Source organism: Pagrus pagrus (genome assembly GCF_965226575.1).
Source record: "Pagrus pagrus genome assembly, chromosome: 17".
Classification (NCBI taxonomy): domain Eukaryota; kingdom Metazoa; phylum Chordata; class Actinopteri; order Spariformes; family Sparidae; genus Pagrus; species Pagrus pagrus.
Window position 1 is genome coordinate 17,067,673 of NC_140201.1, and position 17,991 is coordinate 17,085,663.

Below are 17,991 nucleotides of genomic sequence, written 5' to 3' on the forward strand. Positions count from 1 at the left end.
AAGAGAGCTTGTGAGTTAAGTAGTAAAGTTGGTAGAGGATCAGTGGGGAATCTGCTGGAGTGATGACAGTGAAAACAGAATATCACATTAGTGCTGCTGAAGTCTATCGCAATTAATTATCCTATTTGTGTCTAGCTCTAAACACCCGGTTGAAGAGGACCAGCTGTTTATACCTGAATCCATCTATTATGGCACACAAACACACACATCCACATGAACAAACACCCACAGTGCCAGTGCAGCGTAGAATGATGCTGAGCTGTGCTGATAGACAGATAATGTTTACAGTACGCTGCCCATTATACGAGACAGCGGGCGGCTGGGGTTTGGCAGATTCTATAAGGTGTGCGTGTGGATGTATGCGTGTGTATTTGTGCTGTAAGTTGATAAGCATTCAAACCTGCTCAAACTAGACCTGAAGTTGCATGACAACACGCACAGGCGGTACGTGTAGCATTAGCGAATTATTCCCAGACATTAGTGTAATTGCAGTAAATAAATGAGTCACAAATACACACATCGAGCCACACTCGCAAACACAAACACACGACACGACGTGAGCTTGTTTATAACCACTGCTTGAGACATCCTTCAAAGCGACGTGCTTGCGTTTCATAACAAAAATCAATTTTCTGCATCAATAATCCCTTTTCCCACCATCCTCCATGTTTAATTATTTCATGTTGTACGTCAGGCTTTTCTGAAGGAAACCACCTCAGATTTGACCTGGGAATACCACCGCAGAGGACCAAACCCTTGTACGTGCCTCTCCAGAGGAATGAACAACATGTTCCCTTTCATGATCCCATTCAGCGATCAACAATTGCTTCTGCACGCTTGCAAGCACTCGCTTAAAATTGTAATTCATGTAATTTTCAGGAATGTGGGACTTTAGACAGGAGGCACTTTGAGATGTGCAACAAACTTTTTAATCAGATTTGGGACCATTGCAACTTTTGCGAAATGTGCGTTGTGACTGTCGAGACTCTACGTTTTCATTATTGTCAACAAATCTCATGAAAGAACCAAATCCAACAATGTGTTAGTCCATCTCTCAATGCTGTCTGGCTTCCCCAGCCTGTCTGTGGCTCTTAGCTCTCTCTGTCCCTTTAATAGTTTCTGGACAAGGACTGTGATCTGTGGCTCATTGAAATAATATCCGGCTTTGACTACACAAACAATAATTGATAGTAGGATACATTTTTGGTTGCTTTGTCTTTTCTTGAAATGTATTAACATATAGAATATCTCCAGACGTATCCTTTAAAGAATCATTTCATTTTATAACAACTGTGTTCTGACAATCAGAGAGTTTGTGAACTGGCCTAATAGGTAGATTATCCAACACTTCAACTAGAAATAAAACTGAGAATAGTCCCTCACTGCACAGCGAGACTGTGTGCAAATGTGACGGATGTTTCCAATGGACAGTTGGGTAATTATTTTACAGCTCCAGTTCATCTAAATCATTTGGCTACCCTGGAGGTCTGTTTAAAATCTGTCTAATTGTCTCACCACTCCACTGTTTCTTGTCCCATCTGACTCCTTGTAGCAATGTCACCACATCTCAGCAATTACCATGAAAATCTTACTATCACTAACAGTAATAATGATGACCAACTTGTAATAAACTGGAATTAAGCTTCAACAATGTGTTTGGATGAGTATTACCCAGTGACAGTGATGCCTAATCATGAAAGAGAAAAACACAACGAGAGTGTCATGTCAGCTGTAATACTCTGACTGCGTGGCCCAGACAGATGGTCAGAGCGGGTCTCAGCGTTGGGACCGGCTGTCAGACGTGAGGCCCCTCAGGCTCGGGGTAAGCAAGAGAGAGAGCGACATGACTGCTGGCCTCTCGGGGAGCCACAGCACAGGCCCGCAGCCTGTCTGGTGGCAGCTTCCAGAGCACGAGAGGACGGTGCTGTCAGACAACGAATGTTTACAGAGAAACACACACTGCGCTGTGTTTGACTGAGGATTACTTTGGCTGGGTAGAATTGACAGGTACACTGTATATTGTCTGAGTGCACAATATGTATGTTTAGATAGATAAAGATATGGAGGAGAGGCAAGATGATGTTTATATCTTGTTTTGTGATGCAAGCGGGACCACATATTAAATATATGCTGACGACATACATTGGCGTGGCCGTGTTTCCAATCAAGAAAATAATTTTACGGTAGAATCCATCTTGCCAGGCTTCAAGCTACATGCTTGTGGCTGGACCACAGTGGTTCGGACCAATCAGCACCCTATGAGGAACTACAAGCAGCTACGGGAGCGGTTTAGATGTGATGACCAGCAGTAGTAGCTGGTAGAAATTAATTTAATTGAAAAAAGCTGACGCCACTTAATTCCATGCACCAATCAGGATTTAGCGACATTTAAATCAAACCCTAATGAAAGCTGTAGGGTTGTTGCTTATGGTGCCAGGCAACTGTCAATCAAACCTGATCGAACCACACCCGCACAATCCTAATGAATTCTAGCTGTGAGTACACCTTGGGGTGCTTTTCTTTGTAAGTTTTGCTTCAATTTTCAGGAGCTTTATGAATTGTTTGAATCAAAATCTTTCTTTGTTAATTTAATTATTTCAGCAAAAAAGGTTGGGATAGAATAGGATTACTATTTTATTAACCTTTTTATAATGTTATACTTTGTACTGTATGCAAATTCCCCCATCCTTCCTTTTTTCTACCTCTCTGCTCTCCTCCTTTCTCTCGCTGTCCTACTTTTCCTAACACCTTACCTTCCTCCTTTGTGAATGCACCAGCATTACAGCCTCCTTCTGTCCCTCACCCCACCAACCCTAATATTTTTGCTTCCCTATTACTTCCCTGCCTACCTTTACATTGCCCCTTCCTCTCTTTAACTCCCACTGTCTCCATCCCACCATCCTCTCCCCTGCCTCCCCTATCAACCTTCACTCCTTCCTTCCCTCCCAGCTGATTCTTTATGCCCCCCCTACCATTTTGGATCTCTGCGTCTAATTACTCTTCATCCCCTCTCTACCCTTGAAATTCCACCAGACCATTCCTCTTTTCCCAGATCCATTTATTTCCTTCAATCTTCAATCTACGCGTTCACCTTCTTCCCCATCACCTCTATAAGAGCATCATCTGACCCCTCCACCACTTCCCCCTTTGTCTTTTCTTTTGTTACTCCAGATCGCCTCTCTTCTGTCTCAACCTCTTCATCACCTCCCATTTCTCTACTGTATCCCTCTCTCCATTCTGAATTTCTTTTGGCTAATTGCTCCGGTGTAGAAGCCCATAGATCATCTCCCCTCATGCTCACACTACTGCATGACAGCTGCTGGAGAAACCCCACAGGGACACGAAGAACAGGGGGAGCGGAAGGGGGAAAGACACAGACAAAGAGATGGTAGAAGAAGAAAGAGGGCAGGGAAAGAAGAAAGAAGGAAGAAGAGAGAGAGATGGCTACAACATATACAATAAAAGTCAGCGGAGGTGCCTTGTAATTGTTGCAGAATGAATGACTTGTAAAGCAATTGTGTGAGCTATTAATAAACTTTTCAAGTGTAATTATACCATCAAAAGACCAGCTTCAGACAGCTGTTTCCTCCTCTCAAAACACTTTCAGTGAGTTGGTTCGGGATTTGTGTGGTTCCTCGTCATCTGATCAAGAATTAACGAGAATTTCCTCACCAAAAAATAAATGACAGCATCAGTCATTTGGTCGAATACGTACATAATTTGATCAATGCTGAGGTTTTCCTTAAAAGGGACACTGTGTGATAATGCAATTAATGACTGTTATCTCTGAACGCAGAGGGAGAAGGCGGCATCCTCTCTTCCACAAACGGTCTTTTTCAAGGGCACAATTTTTTCCTGACCTTAATCACGTAGATTCGCCGCATGCTGGCAATATTGAATTTCTCAGCAACTATTGTGTGGGCTGCAATGAAATCTAATACAAATCATGGATCCCAGAGGATGAATATTTCTGATTTTTGTGATCCCCTGGCTTCTTTTATGCTCAGCAAGAGGTCAACAGTGTTTATTTTGACTGAAATGTCCCGAAAATTATTAGCTGGGCTGCCATTAAATTTGGCACAAATGGTCATGCTCCCCAGTAAATAAATCCTAAAAACCGTGGTGGTCTGAAATTTCCTAGTTCCACCAGCGCCACTACCATCAAATTTATCATTAATAAAATGAAATATATCCACATTTAGTAAACACCGACACAGATCTACGGACATTCATGGTTCCTAGAGGATGAAATATATTGACAATTACTGCATGGACTGCCATACATTTTTTGATTCCTTCCCCATAGGAGCGCTAGTAAAATCTATGGTGATCGACTATTGTCAAGTCAAACTTCCAGAACCAATCATAATGTTTGTTTACAATAACTTCCAGGTAGAAAAGTCACTGCATCACGTAGCCTGCATGCCCTTGCATGCACGTGTATACATCTCATCAATCTAAAATGCATGTTTGATGCTTTCTAATAACAACACATTCACTAACATTACTTTGGAGAGCTAATTTACCCGTTGGGCCACAGATTTAAGAAAATGACAGCTTAAGTTTAGCCCAAACTAGCAGTTCATCTGATTGATGGTTAAGTGCCACTACTGATGAAAATCGGCATGACTCAATTTTCATGGACGGGGTCATGTTTTACAGTTTTATTCACATTAGGCTAAGTCACAATCATTGACTATCTTCCTCACTCCCTGATGTATCATCTGATAACACGATGAACTAGGTTGGTGAATATGGTTCACATTACATCAGCTAAACTTTGCCATTTTGAGCATGTAAGCCTGCCGATATTAGTATTTTGCTCAAAACCCCTTAGTGCAGCCTCACAGAGCTGATAGCACAGCTTTAGAGTCCTCCTATAACAACAGGGGTACCAGTTCAGAAAACACTCATATGGGTCATTTTTAAAAACAAAGACAAACAACCTGTTTTGTGGTTTGGTTTGGAGGACTTGTTGGAATTTACTTTCCCTGCAGGTCAGTGCTACAAAAGGTGGGTCAGAGAAAAAGCACAAATTGCACCTCTTCTAAATAAATTGAAAGGTGGGGAAGGGATGAGTGTGTATTCGTGTTACCTCGTCCACAAACTGCATCTTTGTCCCAGATCTGTGGTTTTAAACACACTCACAAATGCTCCGTATGCACATTCACCAGCTCCTAGACATCCCTGTGACACCACCTGGAGTAGCCCCTGAGCTATTTACAGCACAACAATTCATATGACGGGTGAGCAAGCAAAAGGAAGCAATGGAGACATAGAACAAGAGAGAGAAAGAGAGAGAGCAAGAGGAGGCAGAAACCAACAGAGAGGCTCAGCAGGGAGAGAAAAAGATGGATGGTAAAGTAGGTGAGAAAGTGAAAGATGAGGGGGCTGTGGAGAGGTAAGGAGAAGAGAGGAGGAGGCTGAGAAATATACCGATGCAGACAGATGAGGGTGGGAAAGGGACAGAGGGTGATGGGGTGATGTGAAAAAGTTGAAAGCAAGTGAGATGGAGCCGTGAGAGGGGGAATGATGAAAGATGGAGATGGAGAGTGGTAAAAATTGGCAGGGAAGTGGAGAGATGGATGGAAAGACCTCCTCACCTTTTTTGCCAGAATTCATGTGTGCTTCTGAGAAACTGCTGCAGAGCAGCCGCATTACAACAAAAACGTCACTCTAGAGCAAGGTTATTATAGTTTACTAAAACTAAACACACAATTAAAAACATTTTAGTTAACTGAAACAAAAATCAAGACTAGATGAAAACTAACTGACAGTGCTGGGTACTGATAAACCAAAAAACAAAAACGTGAGGAGGCATTTGGCATTTATCTCATGAACCTGTGATGTTAGTTAATTGTAAGGATGCATCTGTCGATTTCTTTCTTGATTAATTGGTTCGTTGTCATGAGTATATACTTATCATTGCAGCTCTATTCAATAGCCTTAAAAAAGTGTTGTATTTGTATTGTCAAAGCTTTCTGAACTTATAGTCTTGATTAATGCTCAACACCAGAGTTCCCCAGGGCTGTGTGCTCAGCCCCCTCCTGTTCATGCCGTTCACCCATAACTGCACTACCAGACATCAGGAGAACTCTACTGCTCAATGTCAGCAAAACCGAGGGGCTGATCGTTGATTTAAAAAATTTTTTTAAAAAGAGGCAAAGACAGACACTCTCTGAATAGAAAGCATCCTGACTGAAAACATCACAAACTGGCACGGTTCGTGCACAGCCCAGGACAGGAAGGCTCTACAGCGGGTGTATAAAACTGCCCAGAACATCACTGGTACCCATCTACAGAGCATCAGTGAGATCAGTGAAGTGAGATGTCTGCACAGAGCCCAAAGAATACTGAAATTCAACACCCACCCCAGCCACAGTCTGTTTATCCTGCTGCCATCTGGCAAAAGATACAGAAGTATCCACTGCCATACCTTCGGACTACAGAGCAGCTTCTTTTCTCAGGCTGTGAGACTTTAGAATTATTTTGTTTGTTTGTCTTATATGTAGCAGTTTTGTTTTACAATCCTGGTGTTGTAAAATGACAAATAAATGAACTTCTAACCTTTAAATCTTGACCCTACCGCCCATATAGTTATAATAAAACAACTAAAACTACCAATAATAACTCAATTAAAACTTAACATTTTTAAATAATAGTAACAAAACACGTAAACCGAATTAACAACAAAAAGAAAATACAAAACTAAAATGACTCTGCTCTACAGTTGCCATAGCAACCACTGACACACATCATACCAAACTGTACAGTTTGTCTCAGCAATGGATACTGAATCTATCCAACACGTGGGATTATGAGATCAATGTCACACACCAAAGTTCCTCTACTGCATTAACAAATTGTACGTTGTCAGAGCATATGCACAATTATAAATGTGCACACACACATACAGGACACACACAGCCCTCGAAACAGTGGTAATCCTCTTACACCATATAACTGAAGAGAGAAAATCATTAGACAAATCCACAGCCTTAATCACTTCTGTGGCTTTTTATCATAAAGTCCCCCAGGCGCTCACCAGCTGAAACATTACACCAGTCATTACATTCCTGTGATTTGCAGGCCCGCCTTCCTTTCTTCTCTCCATCTCTCTTGGTCAGTGTATCTCTCTCACCCTCCATTGTCTACAACCCTCTCCACTTCCTTGAAATTTCTGTCATAGCCCCTCTGTCTTTCACACAAAACCCAATCCTCTCATTTGAAAAACTAATTGAGTCTAAAAATGGCCGACTTTGCCTAGACTTCGGCTGGTGAAACCCCTGTTTGTCGATCGTTTTGGACAGGCCATTAGAGATGGTGATTAGGAGAGGATTCTTGCTAATTAGGCGGTTTAACAAGGCATAACGTCCGCGGTGATGGGGAGGGTCTCTTGCAGAAGTCCCAGAAGTTTGGTGGAACAGCCGAGGTACTCGCCTCCTTTAAGTGCACAGTGATAATCAAGTCGTGACCTCACGGCGAGGACAGCTTCTGCCTGCCGAGTTTGCACTGATGATGGTGGCTGAATACTTTGTCAAAGCCTTGTTAAAGCCAGTGGACACTGCTGGGCGGCAGCTCATTCAAAAACACTCATTTACATTTTCCACACTTAGCTGATGCCTTTAGCTATATGTTGGTTTACAGTGAGTGAGCACATAGATGCTGAGGAACCTGTTAATTATAACAAGACATGTAACTGATGATGTTATAGGAAACAGCCTATTTCTGATGAAGACAAGTTAAAACATGTTTTCCTGAGGCACATATGTGTATATGGAGGAGCCACCCAATCCTGAAATGCCATCGTGTTACTGGCCAGACCTTGAGGGTAACCTGTCTGTGTCCAACACGTTTGTTGTGGGACGGGAGGGAGTCAGTGTGTTTGGGGGAAGCCTGACTGCTCAAGGGCTCTGGGAGAAGCACGAGCACATTTGAAAAGTGCATTCTGTTAGGGGTACTTCATGTACAGTAATAAGTCAGCAGTGAAGTGTCTGGATAAGCTCAGGATGCAGCATTATAGTTACAGAAAGTCATGTGTTGTGTTCTGCTGCCACAGAAGAAAAATGAAAAGCCACTGTTCCTGCATCGTACTACAGCGTCTTCCTGCATTCTTCACAGCAGAGTTGGTCCAGACTGTGAATAGAAAGTTACCAGCTACAAACTACCGGGCTAAAGTAAATTAAAATAGGCCAAAACCAGAGGTCTCCCAACTTTGGTTTGGAGTTGCAGATCTGGAAAGGTAACAGCTGCTATGACAAAATTAGGCTTAGTGGGTAGAGCAACAAACACGTTGTGCAGCAACAACAACAACATATGTATTTATGAAGTGGTTAAGATGATTGATTACAGAATGCTTCATTTTCTTTTCATTTAATACTTTTTAATGCCTTATTATCTTTGGTGACTTTACTATGTGCCCAAACTTGGTCAGAGCATCCAGAGAGTCTCCTTACAAAATGACATCACCATTATATGATACACTACATTATCTACATTTTTTAATCCCCAATTGTTTAACCCAAGTTGGCGCCAATGAACAGCAGACAAAGTTAGCGACTATCTGGTGAAGCATTTAGCTAAAGTGCCAGATATTTCTCCTAGGAGCTTGTGGAAACGAGCTAGGAAGAGAGTGGTTATTGGTCCTTAATACGCTGACACAGAGTGCGGTGATGTTCTTGTTGCCGTACCCCCAAGTGGTCCTCACAGAAAAAAAACAACTGTATATGCTGTTTGTGTAAGCAGTTTAGTACGACCCATTCTGACATTTATTGCTGGGTGCTGACCCCAAGTGGCCGTGTTCATATTGAGGGTAGCAAAGGAGGAAATCAGATGATGTAGTATAAGAGCAAGAAATGGCAGACAAGATGGTGGGGACAAATAAGCACAGATCTTCTACTCAGGAGATGCTCATCCTTGAGTTCTTTTATCTTATGCAGCGTACTAAAACTACATTACATACGTGACATATCTTTAATGTTACTAACTTATTTTACCCACAACATGATCTTTCCCTAAAGCTAATCAAGTACTGTTATTTTGTTGCCTAAACCTAACCAAACTGTTTCATTACGTTAACCACATGATGACAAAGGTCCAGTCCGGTTGACCTGATGTAGGCACTGTCCACTGGTCACATGTTGTAGTATCATGTTGTTCCGGGAACGGTCATATACTGTGTGTTGTTTTGGTATTCATTGGCGATCAACCTATTCAGCCATTAAGGTATGATGACATGTTGCGAAAAATAATTACAGGTTTGGTTATTAAGTAGAATAACTGGAATAAAGAATGCATTGCAGTTCATTATGAAATAGGTCATAAATAGTTAGTTAGAAATACGTAAAAGTGCCTGAAAACTGTACAATATTTGAGTGCATGTTCTTGGGTACTTTTCACCACTGATAGATAGCATGTAGCCGATTAGCTTACTAGCCATAGCTTAGGCAGGCCTGCAAGTAATCTCTATGTCACCGAGCTATCCGGGAGGTTCCTGGGGGAAATGTTTATGGCGGCTATTTCCAGTGCTCGTCGGAAACTAGCGTAGGTAGCTAAGTATCATAATAATTGATGTACCAGCGACACACATACCAATCACTCGAAGAAAGAGGATAAGCGTCCTGTTACTATGGAAAACATCAGTTCTGGTAAGGTGATAGGACACACAAAAAGAATTTGCGCAAGGTAGCCACAGTGGATAGAAATGCATGAACAAAAGGTCCTCTGTATTCTACATTATTCCCTAGGATGCAGCACAGCTCCATCCTTTCTGTTTATCTTTTAACTGAAAATAAAACAGTCTCGATATTAAGTGGGCTTTGGAGAAAATGGGAACAGCGGTGCCAATCCACTGACAGTAAGTGAGAGCCCCTCCACACCCTGCAGCACTACAGTCAATGATGATTGATTACTCCCTCACAGTCTCATAACTGCACTCATTACTTCTTTCACAGTCAGTCTCTGGCTGAGGACAACGTTAGACCTGCCTTTTCACAAGTTATCATAATCAGATGGTAAAATAACACTGTAATATGTGTCTATTAAAGGAAATTAAAGAGCTGCTGATGTTTTTGACACTGTGTGACAAGAGTAATTCTGACTAATCCCAATATAATAATCCAGGTTATCTCTGCTTTAATAAATCTTTTTTGAAACATATGTGTGTCAGCATGTGGTCTGTAGTCTTTTATGCTCAGTAATTAGCTCCCTGGGTCTTCCTGCAGGTCACGAGGTTGCTGGTGAGACTGAGCCATGGGGAAAGCAGCAGTATATGCTCTGTCTTCTCTGAGACAGCAGGAGCTGATAGCGACAACCAGCTCTTTATTGTGTGCGATACACAGACAAGCTTTTAAACATTCACCTGGCAGCAAGAGGTAATCACGATGTGCGATCCCACAGCCGCGTCTTAACATCTTAATTAGATGTGCTGCATTTAAAGAAAGTTAATCAGTGGAGAGGAAACTTCTACTTTACTACCCCTGTGCTCAAAGACGGAGACAGCCGGGCACACACACACACACACACACACACACACACACACACACACACACACAAAACTACACACTTATATACACATAAAGTTCTCTGACACAAACTAGCAAAGTGCTGAATGCTGCACACTTTTTCTTCCTGCTCTTCTCTCTTTGTCCACTGTATCTTCATCTTTCTTTACACACATCTCTCTCTCTCTCTCTCTCTTTCATTCACGTACACACTTTAACATATTGACTCAACACACACAGCCATTCCTAGTCTTGGCATCAGTGATCGTGACAGTAATTACCTGCCTAGTGGAGGAGGATCTGGTATGTGTTCAGAGCTAGGAAATAGCTATCTGGAAGAATGGTGCAGGACTGGAAGCACCCAGCAAACAATTTACACAGCCCTCTGCTACAACTGCACCACCAAACCGTCAGCTTAATTTGGCAGAAAAGCAGCACAACACGTTTTCCATCTCCCCAACACAGGCCATCATTGGTGACAGAAAGTCGAGTCAGCAAGTATTCTGGTGATGCAATGACTTTATATATATAAATACAGCACAATATTTATGTGTTATAATACACATATTTCAGGCTGTCCTTGTCACAAAAATGACCATATAGGTCGACTGTGAAAGCAGCTTAATACAACCAATGTTTATGTTTCTCCTTGGGTGGCGACCTCTAGTGGCCATAATAATGATTACAGCAGCAAAGGAGGAAGTCAGGCAAAGTGGTATAATGAGGGACAAGTCCGCATACGGAGGAGGTCGTGGATGGATGGTTAGGTCAAACAAGCAACAGACTTTCACCCTCGTGTCCAATGTGAAACCGCTAATGACTCATTTTTGACTTATTAACGTAATCATGTAACGCCACATATGTTACATAACGGAAGTAACATACATAATGTAGGTATGTTCACAACTGAAGTTACATAAGTAACGTAGTTATTTTTACCCAAACATGGTTTTGCCCTAAACCTAACCAAGTAGTTTTTGTACCTAAACTTAACAAACTAGTTTAAGTGCCTAAACCTAACCAAACTGCAACTGTAAGAAAAAGATCCAGTACACATATTGTTGGTGTGCTGCACAGGTCATGTTGTTTTGAGAATGGTTCTGGTCACTGGCAATCGACCCATTCAGTCGTAAGTCAACTTGGCAAATTGTATTGGGATTTTTTGACATCTAAAGCAGCAAATTCCAGGATAAAGGTAGTTGGTTGTTGACAATCATCCCGTGTCATCATTTACTGATGCTTTTGGTTGGCATCTGACCCAAGCTGCCAGCCTAAAGCGTCAGTATCTCATGATATATATGATAATAAATAAATATCATTAGTCACATCCAATTATATGCATATGCTTCACATTACCATGAGCTAAGTGTGATTGTAGTGAGCAGCACACCACTAAATACAGCTCCAGTGATGGGCAGGTGGTAAGATTAGTCAGCTGGATGGCACTCTGTTGTAGTGATGACAGAGGGTGTTACAGCACTTTCACACAGTCATCTCAGCGCAGAGCTACAGACAGATTCTGTTATTTTAGTTACAGTACAGGCAAACAGGAACACACCGATCCCAACGCTGTCATCACAGGTGTCTGTCAACCAATAAGTCGGCAAAAGACAAGCAAAAACTGTTGGTCTGTTGAAAGGTCATGAACTATGTTTCTTCTTCCTCCTACAAGCCATTCTGAGTATTTGTAAGGGTATTAGTGTCTTCATACATAGAAATGGATTTAAAGCCTTAAATATTTTATATCTTCTCTCATCTGAGCGTTTTTTTATAGCTCTTCATCGACTTTATCCTGAAAGTTTTGCATTATAAGCTGTCTTTATAACCACTCGCTCATGCCTGGGATACCTCTGTTTATTTAAATAAGCCTGGGTCTGGACATCTCTGTCTTTATGAGCACTAACAAATCCCTTTTAAAGGCCCCCCGTAAGCATAAATCAACTTTTCTCTGAGGGCAAATCACCTCAATTTAGAAACTTGCCTACTTTCACTTTCATCCATTTATCACACCCTTTTTCCAGGTCCGACGTGCCTTCCCAGGCTTGGTATGACGTCAAAGGGGATCACATAGCAGTGAACCCAGCACTTCCCTTATATTTGCTCATGGCCAGACCATCAGACCCAATTTGTCCCGTCAAGCTCTGCTGCCTCTGGTCTGCCCCATCTCGCAGTTCAAATCCAATGTTAATTCCCTCTACCTCGCTGCTCAAAGACAAGCCACTTGGTGCTGTAGGCACCAGGGCTCCAATTCCCTTGGGTTGGAAAAGAGCTCCTGCACAGGCAGCTGGATGTTTGTTGCCACTTGACATATAGACTGCTCTTCATCGTACAGTGGTGCTCGACTAGTGGGTATGGGGACTGAAAAGAGATGGATGTTTGCAGTTATTATAGTGCCTAACTGAGTGCTGTAATAGTGGACAAAATGCCTCAATGAGAGGGGTACGAGTGGGGGCAGGTGTTGAGTTTAGGTCGGAATAGCTACAAAATACAGGATATATTTTTATCACTAAGATCTATGATAAGGATTTTAACAATGAGAGGAAAGTATTGGTACAAAGTGAACAAAACACAGATAAGAGGTTCTAGTGACATTTTGTGCAAATTCTGAAACAACAATAACACAAAAGGTACTCGCTGTGTATGATTTTGCCCAATGAACAATCTACAATACTAGTCTCCTACAAACACAGTATAGGGTACCAACCCCCCTCTAATTAGAGGCACTATGATTTACTGATACAGAGAACTGCAACGTGTAATCGATTAACAGATTAGCTGATGGACACAAAATTGATTGAAACTATTTTTAAAGTCAATGCAAAAATCATCTTAAAGGGGCACTGTGTCGCTTTGTAGAAGAAATTCAAACTCAGAATTTTAATGTTTGCAATATTAGATGTTTTCCATAACTGTATAAACAAGCTGTTCTCAGAGGAAAATAAGGTCCCCAGAACACTGTTTGAAGCTAGAGAGGTGGCAGGGTCCGCCACATATAAACAAAGTAGAACATAGCGAAATTGTGTGGTCCTTTAAGGTCAGTTTGTTTAGGCATTCTTTTCTGAATAAACTTTCTTCCCCAAAACTACATAGAGCACCTTTAACACTATAAACTGATCATCTCAGGCTGTGGACTGTGTAAACAAAACACTTGACGACATGACATTGGCCTTCAGGCAACTGTGATTGGCATTTTTCACTGTTTTCTGATGTTTTACAGACCAATCGATAAAAATAATCCTCAGCTGCAGCCTTACAGCTATAGTAACTGTCTGAACGAAAGAGCAAAGACATGACATTTAAGCCACAGTTTCAAAACCAAGACAATCTGATGAGAAAGGACTATGATGTGACTCTAAATGAGCAGAAGCAGAGATAGGCCAGGAGGATGGGGGTAAACATCAGCTGTAAAACAAACAGCTGGATTTCCAAGAGAAACAAAGGCTGTTCATTATGAAAAAAAGACCTCTAAGATAAGAGGCAAGAGTTCAGACAAAAGTTGTCGTTTGGAGATGCCTGTGTGTGCCTCAGCCCAGGGAAAGACTTGCTGTAATGCCGCTGCCGACCAATTAATTTTGATAAATGCGACTGCTGGTCTCAGACCGGCGGGAGGACTTGTCTGCCAAAGAGCAGAGATAATAAAGGTTAAGCTCAGGGAAAAATGACCCGTGGACATTTAAAAAAAAAAAAAAGAAAGAAAAAAAAAAGAAAAAAGTTGTATTTATCCAGGTGTGCTCACAAGTATATGCATCAAATACATGACACAGGCTCCAACCTATGAACAAGTCGTCCGAGTGTGTGGTACAGTACAGTACAGTGCAGCTGGGAGTGTGTGCGCCCAGTTAACCCTCTCTCGCTGTCTGTGGTGCGGTAGTGTTTCAGCACCGCGGACAGCGACAGACTCGGTCTGCTAATTGCTGTGGGAGCCTCTCCTGCTGTCCGTGTCTGTCTCACATGAAACCATTTGGAGTTACCTGGAAGTTAAAGTCCGTCTCGGGGAAAACAAACGGGCCAGAGAGATGTGGCGCCCTGATTTGGCAGCATCAAGGACAAGAAACCAAGAAGTCACTGGTGTTTATTTGATTTTTACAGGTGTTGAGCTTAAATCTGCTCAAGGATCTCAATGATCTCCAAGCCCCTTACAAACCAAACTGACTTCAGCCTGAAACTATTAGAGCTGCTTAAAAGACTCATGCAATTAAAAAATAATTAAAAGCAAACTTACGGGTGCCATCAAAGCGTGTGGCTATAGTGTCCAGAAACGTGTTCTGTGGCGCTAATAATCCCTTCATCACAGGCATTTTCCCTGCTTGATATCGAAGTCCCCATCAAAGTTACTGAAGAGAAGGTGCAAGTCGTCCAAACGTGTGAGGTGCTCCCATTTAAGCCTCTGCGAGAACAAGGAGCTATCCGGTCAACTCAGCACAATGCGATCCCCACGGTGGCTGGAGAGTGAACGCGATGCGCGCACCCGCGAGTCTGGAGCTCGTGTTGCGTGTGTAAACGACGAGAGATGATGAAGTCCACAGGTGCAGTTCAGGTAATAGCCAGGGACGACCGTGAGAGAGCGAGGCTCCCTGTCAGCGAGGCCATTATTATGCCGCCGGATTCAATGATCGTCTCTCCACAGCGCGCAATGCTGGGAGCCATCAATCAGCCGAACTACTGTGATCAAAGCGCAAATGAGGGAGTTTCTCAGTGTGGAGGCGCAGTGACATCACAAGTCAGAAACACAACTTTTATTGACGCTTTTCTCTCCATTTGTCCTCTGAATCTTCTTTTAGAAACCAGCCTTCTTTGTCTTATCGACGCATCAGCATAGAAAGTCTTCATTCATCCGTTTTATAAAGGGTGCAATCACACAATAGAGCAATGGCTGCCCACTAACAGCTCAATTGATGGGAATCCCATTAAAAGCGCATGAAAAATAGTTCTTATATATCATGGTTGACTCTTTATGATGTAGTGCACTCTTTATCAAATCAAATATTTACGTTAATCTAACAGTATTTGGTGTGAAACTGAAAAATGAAAGACAGAAAAGATTTGCACATCCGTTCATGAATACAGCTGAAACTAAACACAGTGGTTGCACAGCAGATCTGAGCGCTGTGGTGTTGTCAGTCTGACTGTCAGCCTGTCGTCTGCTCTCTCTGAGCGCATGTACCTGTCAGCAGGCGCACAGCTGGCCACAGCGACAAAGAGATCATCAAAGAGAGTGTTTAGCGCCATCTGATGGTGAGATTAAGACATGACCTGCATGGGCTGGAGTCAAAACACCTCATGAGCGGTACAGAAGTGCTCAGCAGAATCATCAGCTGCACCATAGCGCCCTCATGTGGGCAGTAAAGTGTCAAGCTCCGGTACATAAAAGAACAGGTGTCTGAGAAAAAGGTGTATCTTTATCTTCATAATTGTACATAAGGCAGTGGAGCACATGCATGTAAATTAATCAAGTATAAAAACAATAGTACATCTGATGAGTTGTACAGGGCAGGTTAATTTTAAAGATTTCCTATTGTAATGCACTGGCACAGTGGATTGGTGTATGTTCTTGATTTTACAGTAGACTACTGGCAGCAGAGTTGCAAGTCCATTACTATTATCTGCAGATTTAATCACTGTAAATCTAATTTAACATTTACCACTGTTATAATACCATTTTATGTTTGATTGAGCTAAAAATGCAAGAAAAAAACAGTGTCTACGTCAACAGTGAAACTGGGAAAAATGTCTTCAGAGTTTTTTGACTGTCGGTGGTGATGAGCTCATTAAATGTGTATTATTGCACTCATTTTCATGGCTTCAAAACCATGACCAAGGACCCCAAAAAATGTGGAGACTGCACTCTGCACTTCTTATTCCATTATATCTGTATTGAATTGTTGCATTGTTTGCATTTTTAAAAAGTTGAAACTGATGGGTAATTGAGAAAAGTCCAAGCAATCCTAAAGTATTATTTTGTGAAATTTGACCTATTAAGTAGGCTTGATATACTGTATCATTTTAATTGTAACATTAATGTAACTGTATTTTTACAGTTATGGTTGTAGTTTCTGATCCCCATAATGCCTTGAGTTTTTTTCCTCTAAGATAGAGCTAGACCAAATGTAGATAATTTGTCACAAGATAAAATAATTCAAATTATTATTATTATTTCAAAAAGTTCTATTTCACTTTTAACAGTATAGTGGCAGCAGATGTTGTCATACTAACAGCCCAGACTGTAATTTTGGTTTACTGTGTAAAAACAGCATCAGCATGTCTGTCTGAGGTTTGTAAATTTTTTTCTGACTTAATGTTTGTGGGGAGCTGTTTTCCTTCTCTAAGGATGGGGTGTTATATACGCTGTACAGATTATTGTAAAGCTCCTTGAAGAAGAAATTGTGACTTCTAATTTTGGGCTACATAACTTAAATCAACTTTACTTGACCTTTTAGTGAAACTGACAGAAATTTAGTTTTTTTTGTTCATTGTTCAATGTTTACAGATGGCAAGATACACCAGTTGGTTCATGAGCAGAGCCTCACTTAAAAAGGTGGGCGGCGCAATTCTGATGTAATGATGGAAATCATTTTGAAAATGAACACTTCAAAATTCTGCCTCCAGTGATCATAAAATCCCACTTTGCAAGCTCAAACTCTCCTCTGTAAACCCAGAAATGGGATCGCACCCAAAGATTTTCAATTACAAGCCTTATGTTGCAAGTACAAGACACCTCCAGCAGATAACAACAAACCTGGAGTACGTTCACAAGCACACACACAAACACACACATATTGCAGGCAAAATATAACAGGCACAACCAATCTAGGTCAATCCCATTACCAACACTTCCACAGGACTAAACACCAAAAGTCAAGCACTGTGCCTCCGACTCTGATCCTCCACGGAGGAGAAGCAGCTGTTCCAGCCATTATGTCATTTAAACAAAGTAAGGTCATCAGGTGCTCTAAGGCTGACTGATGTGAATCATGTATCACCTCAGTGGCTTCAAACAGGCACACAGACTACATGTAGCCTACATACACTCATACAGACACATACAGGAAACATGTGAATCATGTCCCTGAGGTGAGGCGGTGTGCAACGCGCAGATATACTTCCATAAAAGTGTCAGCTAATAAAATTAAAACAGACAGCCAACGCACAGTGATGCTTCACCTGAGTAATTAAGTGCTTAATGCATCATTTAAGCCTGATCACCGCGCCGAACACACATTTTGTGTGCATGTGTGTGTGTGATAGTTAAGTTTGTAGTGAGGTGACAGTCGAGTCAAAGTGAGTCATTGTTGCTCACGGTGTTACCTCCCTGGGAGCTTTATTAGACCTGCATAAATTAAACTCCTTTTACTCACATCTCCATTTAATGTTCACTAGTCATTTAATTATCTTATTTAAGTTATTTTAACTCTCTGACTCAAACAGCTGATTTGGATCAGGGGAGACTTTGAGATCTAATGTGAAATACTATAAAGTAATAGATAGCCAG

At 41.7% G+C, this 17,991-nt stretch overlaps 1 protein-coding gene across 1 annotated transcript in view; it reads right to left on the reverse strand.

Annotated features, from left to right (window-relative positions):
• kcnh8 (potassium voltage-gated channel, subfamily H (eag-related), member 8) overlaps positions 1 to 15,038 on the reverse strand; it is a 53,781-nt gene extending 38,743 nt beyond the window's left edge. The window contains exon 1 of the mRNA XM_084379785.1: positions 14,725 to 15,038. Within this exon, the coding sequence (XP_084235911.1) occupies positions 14,725 to 14,800 (76 nt within the window). The 5' untranslated portion in view covers positions 14,801 to 15,038. The remainder of the gene's footprint in view (positions 1 to 14,724) is intronic.
• Between the last annotated feature and the right edge of the window lie 2,953 nt (positions 15,039 to 17,991).